The 10,213-nt window shown below is 40.4% G+C and overlaps 1 protein-coding gene across 1 annotated transcript in view; it reads right to left on the reverse strand.

Annotated features, from left to right (window-relative positions):
* The window catches only part of LOC137982506 (NLR family CARD domain-containing protein 3-like), a 17,738-nt gene extending 9,507 nt beyond the window's left edge, over window positions 1-8,231 (reverse strand). The window contains exons 1-3 of the mRNA XM_068829600.1: window positions 8,115-8,231; window positions 7,201-7,363; window positions 6,792-6,940 (exon numbers count right to left, since the gene is read on the reverse strand). Of these exons, the coding sequence (XP_068685701.1) occupies window positions 6,792-6,924 (133 nt within the window). The 5' untranslated portion in view covers window positions 6,925-6,940; window positions 7,201-7,363; window positions 8,115-8,231. The remainder of the gene's footprint in view (window positions 1-6,791; window positions 6,941-7,200; window positions 7,364-8,114) is intronic.
* Between the last annotated feature and the right edge of the window lie 1,982 nt (window positions 8,232-10,213).

Consider the following 10,213-nt stretch of genomic DNA (forward strand, 5'->3'; position numbering starts at 1 on the left):
AACAGTAAATTTAATTACTGACAAACCTGAGGTTGACGGTGCGCTCATTTTACTCTCCCATCTCCATCAGTGCTCCGTTTTACGGGTATTTAAAGCTAATTAGTTACACGGAAAAGTCGAAACAAGAATGCGAGATCCGGGAATCGAACTCAAGACCTCTTGCACAAAGGCCGCGCACTAACCGACTGTGCCATCCTTGCTTCTCTGAGTATATAATATACTTGGATGAAGTATATTGCAGTTGTAGCTGTAGCAGCTGCAGTAGCTGAGTGGCTGTAGTTGCAGTAGTACCGGTAGTTCCTCGAAGTACTATAGTAGCAGTAGTTAATGCAGTACCAGTAGTAGTTATAGCAGCCGTAATTGCTGTAGTACCGGTAGTTCCTGTAGTGGCTGTAGTACTGTAGTACCAGTAGTAGCTTTAATTGCTGTAGTATCGGTAGTTCCTGTAGTACTGGTAGTTGCTTAAGTAGCTGTTGAAGCTGTAGTTGATGTAGTTGCTGTAGTACTGGGAGTTGAGTAACTGTAGTACCTGTTGCACCTGTAATAGCTGTGGTAGCTATAATTGCAGTTGTAGCTGCAGCAGCTGTAGTAGCTGAGTGGCTGTAGTTGCAGTAGTACCGGTAGTTCCTATGGTAGCTGTAGTTGCAGTAGTAGCTGTAGTACCTGAGGTAGCTGTAGTAGCCAAGTACCGGTAGCTGTAGCACCTGTAGTAGCTGTGGTAGCTATAATTGCAGTTGTAGCTGTAGCAGCTGAGTGGCTGTAGTTGCTGTAGTACCGGTAGTTCCTGTAGTAGCTGTAATTGCAGTAGTAGCTGTAGTAGCCCTAGTGGCTGTAGCACCTGTAGTAGTAGTTGTAGTACCTGTAGTTTCTGTTCCCAAAACTGGAACTGTCTTTTCCGAGCAAAAATAAGTTTTTAGTTACAAATCTCGGACTACAAAAACATGCACAAAACGTCTTCAAAATAAGACTCTCGTCCAAAACAAAAAGATACACGAATCTTTTGTAACCGCGACCTGGCTGACGTATAAATGTTCAAAAAATATCTCGCGCCCAAATTTCAACTACGCTCACAAATAGTAAAAGAAAACCTAAACATTCTTGAACAGTTTCTGTATAGTTATTGAAGCATCTGTAGTTGCTATAGTATCAGTCTGTAGTACTTGTAGAAGCTGAAGTACCAGCTGTGGTGTTTGTAGCATCTTTATCATCTGTAGAACATGAATTACATGAAAAATATTATGCATTATCAAATGGGAACTCGGAAAAATCTTAGGCCCAGATGGGCCTCGGGTTTTTGCGAGTTCCCATTTGATGATGCATAATATCTTTCATGTATTTCTCACAGAACATGAATTGCCTTTAGTATCTGGAGTCGCTAATACTGAACGGTATTCTTCCTAATTTAAATACTTTTTTTGTGAGTATTAGTGAAACATAAGTGTATTAAGGACTGAGGCTGAGCTGTTAACGTTTCGGCATCACATTGCCAAGTGAACCAATTACGGCTTTAAGAGGTTTGCTACACATATGAAATAACACTTCCTCGAAAAAGGAAGGAAGACAGGATCCAGAATACGATCTACATTTGCTGTCGCACAGCCCAGGTCTGGTGTCGTGACAGTTGTCGACTTCTGTTGCTCCTTGCGATGAGCTCAACTGTATTCTCTTTTACAGCTTTTTAAAACACCACAAATACTACAGCTACTACTGATGTTCAAGCTGTTACGGCTGCTACCAATGGAATGCCTACTACAGCTACTACACCTACTGCATATGCTATAGCTACTTCATGTCTCACAGGTACTACAGATACTACAAATATGACAGACACTGCAGATACTAAAGATGCTATAGAAACTGCAGATGCTATAGTTACTACAGCTACTACATCAACTACAGCTGTTACAGCAATTACAATATTACCGCTACTACATCAAAAACCGGTACTACAGCTACTAAATCAACTACATGTTCAGCTACTACAGCAACTACTGGAACTACAGCTACAGTACTATAGCTACTACATCAACTACAGCAAATACAGCTGCTACAGCAACCACTAGTACTACAGCCACTACATCAACTACAGTAACTACCGGCAGTACTGATACTACAGCTACTACATCAATTACATCGACTGCAGCAACTACTGGTACTGCAGCTACTACATCAACTACAGCTACTACAGCTGCTACCCGTACTACAGCTACTACATCAACTACAGCTTCTACAGGACGTACCAGTACTACTGCTACTACATCAGCTACAGCTACAGCAGCGGTAGTAGCTGTAGTGGCTGTAATTTCAGTAGTAACGGTCGGTAGTTGCAAAAAGTAAAATTCCGAAAATACGCCTCGGGGCTTATATGTTCAAAGGCGGTTAGGCCCTTTTCGAGGGGGCTTATATTTGGAGGGGCTTATCTACTGAGGGAAATTTGCGTTTCCAAATCGATTGGGCTGGCCCTATAGTTGGAAGTAAATTTACCGTTTTTGCTTTGTTTTACTTTGTATTTGAAGGCAATTTTCCAAGTACAAGCTCCCGAGGGGCTTATATTTGGAAGGGTGACTTAACGGAGGGTTTTTTGCGTTACTACTTTGGGGGGCTTACATTTGGAGGAGCTTATACATGGAGGGGCTTATTTTCGGAATTTTACGGTACATCAACTACAACAACTACCGGTTCTACAGCTATTACAGGTAATACAGGTACTACGGCTAACGCAGCTCCTGAAATATCTATTACGTGTTCTGAAGTTACAACTACTGCAACAACTACAGCTACTGCAAGTGCAATGGATGCAAGGCAGAACGCAGGGCATAAACTATATATACTGCTAAGGACGTATGCTGTATGGTGCTCAGGACAAGCCCAGTAAAAATGAGTGAAATGTCTCGGCAAATAACTTAGAAACGATGCACCAAACAGACTTGAGACTTGGAGGAGTTATTTTTTTATTAGTCTTTTGTAACATTTCATTTTCTTGGCTTCTTCCTTAGCACGGTTTCGGATTTTCTTTTTTATTGCGTGACAGTGAAAACACTATACATGTTAAATTTAAATTCAGGTTTAAAAAAAAAAATGATTTTGACCTACAATGCTAGACATATTTAGTTGGGACATTGAGCGAATGGTCTAGAATCATCGTTTTACAAGATCGTAGCTTATACCACACCCCTCCCCACAATTCAATGTTGTGTCAGGATTTTTCGGGCGACTGCTAGTAGCTGTGAAAATCAACATTGGAGGAGGGGGAAACGAGTATTGTAGGTCATAATAATTCTAACCTAGGGTGAAAATGAAAGTAGTTTAAAAATCAACAAAAATCCATCAGTTATTAGCATGTACGTGTATAGTAGTAACTAACTCTGTGCTGGAAGTAAGAGGGGGTGTGGTTAGCGTAAATGTTTCATGAGCTAGTCTATAAAATCCCAATGGTTATTATTAAGTCTAAGCACTGATTTTAAATGGTTAGCATCATGGTTAGGGTTTGGCACACTGTGCATGGTAACCAATTCTGCTTTTCTATCTCAGGGGTTTTGAAAAGGGCATCGTTCATGGCTGAATCCCCTAAGGAGTGCAGAGGTCGACAATACCAAAATATCATGTTCAAAGGAATAATAAAATACTGAAACATACATACTTAGTTATCATTACTCCTTGCTCGATCTTTTGCTAACATTGAATTAATAATCAGAACTGTGACGTGACAAGCGTGACCATGGTCTAATTCGAGCCACGTGATCTTCAATTTGAGCAAGCAGTACATTTAGATTAAGAGGCGTTTACTTGTAATGTCCTCTTTTTTAATTTCAGTGCCACATAATCTTGAAGTTCGAACTTCTGCTTTTTGGGCCTTCCTTTTTCATTTTTTTGTTATATTGTCTTTGTAGTTTGCATACTTTTTCTTGCAATAGTTTTCTTTTGCCTGATATTGTAACCTGTTTATCAATTTGGTTGTCAGCTTCTTTCACTTCTTCTCTGTTAGCAGCAGTTTGACTTTGGCGGAAAGACTAACTGCCGTGATGGGTTGAACTTCTGTGCTGCTAATACATTCGATTTTTTCTCTTTCTTTTTTAACGTGACAAGTGCTTTTCTTTAATTAAACTGCAAAAGTTTGCCTGTTCCACTAGACCCTGAGTCTATCGGTGGATTCCTTGGTTCACCACGAACATGTTAAATGTTGTGTTTGTTGCAAAGTCAGTCATCACTTTACTGACTCACAATTTTTTTTCCGAGAGCCATATTTATTTGAACTGCGGGGAGATTCAAGTTAAGATGCTGATCATTGCAGTCATTAATTAATGTTACTTGAGCAGTAACGAAAGGAAGCCTAGTAGTGAGCCTGAAGCGAACGAACGAGGCAGCTGTCTAATCGGGAGAAGGGCACATTTTTCTTCGAATTGCAACGAATTGTGATTGTGTTAAGATCAAAGACGCAGAGAATTGTGGTTATGCGCGAATGGAGGAATTAAGACGCTTGGTCTGATCTTTTGTACGTTACACAGAAGATACTGTAACACTCTCTCTCTAACCCTCTCTCTGATAGTTTTGTTGTTGATTGGGGTGTTCCACAACGGTCCTGTCTTGGTCCTCTATCGTACATCATTTATTCCTCCAAACTCTTTCACGTAGTTGAACACCACCTCCCAAATGCTCACTGTAATGCTGATGACTCTCAGCTGTATCTCTCAGCTGTGCCTTTAAGCCTGATGAATAGGCAAGCCAAAAAGATGCCATAACCGCGATGAAAAACTGTATAAATGATATCCGTTCATGGATGGAACATAACAAGCTGCTTCTAAATGATGATAAAACTGAATTCTTTTCATAGGAACCCGAGAGAAATTGTCTTAACTTGATATTTCTTCAATAAGATGGGAAATTTCACCGTGGGGAGATCGTGTGTTGTTAAGAACCTTGGTTCTTTTACTGATGACAAATTGTCCATGACTACCCATAAAAACAAACTTTGCAATGTATCATTCTCTACATCATACCTTGTAAAGAGGTTTGGCCTGGACGTACCTTCCTTTGCAGGATGATTGATTTACTACGCTGTTTTAGAAATGACAATCACCTAATCCGCTTGAATGCAGAGTTCAAGAAAGGCCTGCTCTGGTGGCTAGAATTCTTCAAGCAATGGAATGGGATAAGCTTCTTTCTCCTACCTTCACTACAGCCGCCCCAGCTGTGGTTGTTGGTTCGGACGCGTCTGGTTCCTTAGGTTTTGGGGCCTTCTTGGAGTCTGAACGGTTTAATGGTCGCTGGCTCCCTCAACAGGCTAGTTTATCCATTGCTTACAAAGAATTGTGCCCTGTGGTTCTAAGTGCCCATGTTCGGGGTCATCGATGGGATCGACAGCATATCCTTTTTAGAGTTGATAATGAGTCGCGGGACACAGCGATTATGCACCTTCTTCGCAGCTTGCTCCAGGTGGCATCCCAGTTTGCTTTCTCCTTTGGAGCAAAGTATGTGGCAAGAGTCAATTACGGAATAGCTGACGCTTTATCTCGTTTCCACTTAAAGATGTTCAGGTCCCTGGCTCCCAATGCCAAAAAGCTCCTAAACACAGATTCCTGCTCAGCTGGTGTTCTCCCTTATTCCAGATCTATAGACAGTCGGTGCTTGTTCATTTATCAGACGGCTTATCTCAATCCATGCTGCTTTCAATCGGGTCGTTTATCTTACAGTGGGATACCGTGCCCAACTGATGATTGGACGCTGTGTTTGTTTGCCACAATTCTTGCTGAGTCCATGCGTTTTTCCTCAATAAATGTGTACCTTTCCGGCGTCCGCTCTCTTCATATTGATCAGGCTTTTGCAGGACCCATTACAGAATTGCCTCATGCTCCATTAAGTCATCAACAGGGCTGCTCTTCCACCTCACAGCGACTTCCTGACTCCCCTGAAGTGCTAAAGAATCGTTCGTTCAGCCTTACTTCTCTCACGCTATGATGATTGTATGTTTTGGGCCGCCTGTATCTCGGCCTATTTTGGTTTCCTGAGGTCAGCAAAGTTTACCGTGTCGTCCTTAAGGTGGCTCAAACCAGTTTCAACACTTTCAAGAGACCTTGTTGTTAGAAGGATTAACATTATAACACTTTATCACGTAAAAGCAATGTTATAGTACCATGTTAAACATCAGTTATTGCTGAACAAGATGCAGTCATTGTTGTGACGTAACAAGTTACAATGGCAACAGGAAAGCCTTGCAAAACACCCTATATTTTGGCTTTAGTTGGTCATATCTGAAAAACGAATGCGGTGATCCCAATTTTTTTATTGCACGAACGTGATCAGTAGGCCGAGATGAAACTCTCTGCAAAGTTTTAAGAAATTCTGTGGAGCGGATTCAGAGCTTAAATTTTCAATTAGTTAAGGTGGCTCTGAATCCGCTCCACAGATTTTTTTAAACTTTGCAGAAAGTTTTATTCTGCACTGCTGATGAAAAAATGGCGGTCACCGAGTTCGTTTTTGAGATACGAGCAGCTGAAGCCAAAACATGGGATGTTTTTGCAGGGCTTTCCTCTTGCCACGGTAAGTATGGCAGTACTTGTCTCCACGGGGCAGTCGTCCAGGCCCTTATTTTTGTTTGCTAATGGTCAGCCGTTGACAAGACAAATTGTTTCTGATCGCTCACATTCCATCCTGCAACCCGTGGTTAGGTTGCCATGGTTAACTCTTGCCAATTCGCTAGCTTTGCTAATCGCCTTATTTGCAAAATGGCACCTACCCTTCGTTCATGTATTAACAAGTTAATAGCAGTATAAAAGATCACAGGTGTGTCATACCTGGAGGTAGCTTGTCTGCTTCCAGCCTTTCTGTGAATTTCAATGAATGTTTTTCACTTCTATTCCATTTCCAGCAGCGTATTTGCGATTCAGTGTCTTCATCCTCGAAAAAAATAATTGTGGGGTAAGGCATCCCTCCTGTCTGCAAACTAACAAAACGCGAGGCATTTCATATTATGTAAAGAGTACATTATACTGCTTTCAGTGTAGAATTTCGTAAACGTACGCCTATCTGATAAAACACTTGAAAACATGTAGCCCAGTAAGGCCAAACCAATAAAAACGAGATATAAGAAAACCTTTATCATTTAATGGTAACAAAGTTCAAAACAAAACTACAAGAATGCCACAAAAACTGAATCTTCTGATGCATACTGAACAAGTAATCGCAATGAGGAGTTTCACTTACATAAACAAATAAGGTCTTTCTCGTTGGTCGGAATGCAGAGGTAAATACCCACAAGTCACAATGTGTATGTGAACGAAGTTGTTTCACTGACATGTCGGATGATTTCCACTTCACTTTATGGCCTTCTCAATAGGCATTTGAGTACAAACCCCAGCAAAAATATCTGAATTTAAGAAGAAGGGAAAATTCCACTTTTTCCCTGCAATGGTCCTGTTTTATCCAAACCAACTAAGTTATCAAGCGAAAAAAGCCCCTGTCGAGGGCTTTACAGTGCAACGTGCCTTACCGTGGCCACCCAAAAAACTTTCACATTTGACAATTGCGTGTAAATACGTCAACTCAACAATCCATGCAATGGTATTCAACTTACAGCTCTGCGAACTTTACAGGAGGCGTGACTGTCAATCAAATTCGCACATCCTTCTTGGCGGAAAATTTGTAAAAAACTTTGTTGGGTGGCCACGGTAAGGCGCGTCGCACTGTAAAATACAACAAACAAAGGTTTACTTATATTTTGTTTAACAACTTAGTGAATATAATAGAAAAAACACACTATTTAATAAGGGGTTAATGTGGAGAAGGACTGATGCCCATACAAAACTTACTCCTAAAGAGAACGGTGAAACATTTTGCACAGAACTGTAACGGGTGACATACCACAACATTAAGGCAAGAGGATGAAAGAAAGCAAAGAAAATTCTTTCCATCTGTTTTAACAGTTACGTCCTCAATTTTGGATATGACTTGAGACAGGTTGTTGTAGAAGTTCTGCACCATCTATTGCTTAAACTTTTGCAGCAAATTTCTTATCATCATGTTTACCGAGTCATTTGAGGATGCTGGGGTTGTGGGTATTTCTAAGCAAAACAGGAGCAATGTAAGAAAGTGTTGCTTCATTCATGCATTAGTTGTACCTTCATTTAGTTGGTTCGACGGTTTAGAAGCAACAATCCTTAATGTGTGATCATTGTTGTTTTTGACAAGGCTGCTCTCTATCAGCCCAACTGGATAACTGCAAAATGATATTGTTGGCTGACATATTATGCTCTCTCTCGAAGCCAGAAACCTTCATTTGCCGTGTGCAGATGACGTGGGATGTTTTCGCTTCCCGTAGCCAGTTGGAAAGCAAGTGCATAATTCAGACCTTTTACCACCTCAGGTAGACTAGAATCAAAGTGGCTGTCTTCGAGTATTCAAACTGTACTCTTTGTTTCACGCCTTCTATGTTTTGTCTGATTCTCTGCATTGTCCCATTTCAGCAAATGCACCCTTGACAATGGATGAAATGCTCTGGTGGGCTGATGCTTGAGTTTTTTCTGTTGGAGGAAAGGAGTGAGTGTTACAGTTAATCATAACATTTCAAGGTGGATCACTATGTAAGTGCAAAATGGGTAACAACTGATTTGATCACCTCTAGAATAAGGCTCTAAAGTGTCATCCTCAGAAGTGGACCTTGATAGCCCAGGTGAATCAATCGACGATGTCTCCACGTCCGCAAAATAGCAGGTTCAGAGTTATTTTCACTCCTGTCATCACTGCTTTTTTCTTCTGTGGCCCTGTTAGTTGGAGAACCAGGTGAGTGGAGACCCCACCCAAAGAGAATCATCACAAGGTTTTGAAAATTAAAATTATTATTGATACATAAAGAGTGCACAAAGAAACCAGTTTTTTTAAACAATAATGAAAGGAAACTATTTTTTATTAACACTTTAAAGGAACTCAGCCTTTTTAGCAAATTAGAGCTAAATTGTTTGCAATATTGGCTTATGCAATAAAAACTATTGTTCTATAAAGACAAAAAGACAAAGCCGTTTCAGCAATGAAAAAAAATATTTGGGTGTCATCTACTTGTTTCTCAAACTTTCCTTGTGCTGCCAGTGGATTAATTATGCATTGTGGTTGCCTCTATTGTTTGGTAACCTGTTGGGGAGGTGTCATTTCAAGAAGATAATAGGTGTTTTCTGTTAAACATGGAAAAAATAGCTTTATTCCAAGCAAAGTACAATATAACCCAAGATTTGTTCTGATCAACTTCTTCAGACTGGAGGTGCCTAAAAATACAGTTTTACATTTCACATCAATTACACCAGGGCATCTACAAAGTTAACATCTAAAAAGTTAATGGATTGCTGCATAAAAATATCAAAAACCAGTTTTCGATTTTTTTGTTTTTCTCCAGTATGTCTACAATGTCTAAAAACACACCCACCCGCAAGTCTGTGTACCACTAAATCTTCAGCTCCGTTTTCAGTGTTGTATTTTTTAAAAGAAAACAATGGCTCCATAAGCGGGCCAACGACATAACTTGCAACTACAGTAGTTAAAGTGGAACTGAAGGCAAAAAAGCATTTTTCAGTTGCACGTAAGATCATGCACAACAATTTTTCAACTTTTTCTGGTATATCCATCGTTTTTCCACCTAAAAAAAATGTTTTTATCCGATTTTGGGCCATCAGCATTGCGGCTCAGAATGGAGGAATCAGCGGTCATTTTTGCAGCTTATGACATATCATATGGGGCAGACATGCGAGAGCGCCCCATCTGGAAGCAGCGTTTTTGACTGATGTTTGTTGCGAATATTGAGTCTGCGAAGAAACAGCAAAACAACGAAGAAAAATATCCAAAGCAGCACTCATTTCTATTCATTACGAAATCTCTGTTCCGAATATCATACGTCACAGCAGGGTGCTGATTTAGTTTTTGAGCCCGCACTGAAAAGGCCGCGAAAACGCGGGAAAGTCAACTTCGAACGTAATTTTCTCGCAAAAAACAGAAAACGAGAGAAATAATCCCACACACTTACTATGTTAGGCTTTCCAAAAAACATTGTTGGAAAAATTGCTGATTTTGGCCTTCAGTTCTCCTTTAAGGTGTTTCTTTGGTTATCTTTCGTGAACAACAGAACTGACCCTGATTAGCAAATGCAGAAAAAGGATAAAGTAGGATTCCCATGTGTGACTGAAAGTACAGTCAAATATTTTTTTCAAGCATAACAGAGCGAGTTTCAATCGAG

This window comes from Montipora foliosa, chromosome 13 (assembly GCF_036669935.1).
Source record: "Montipora foliosa isolate CH-2021 chromosome 13, ASM3666993v2, whole genome shotgun sequence".
Classification (NCBI taxonomy): Eukaryota; Metazoa; Cnidaria; class Anthozoa; order Scleractinia; family Acroporidae; genus Montipora; species Montipora foliosa.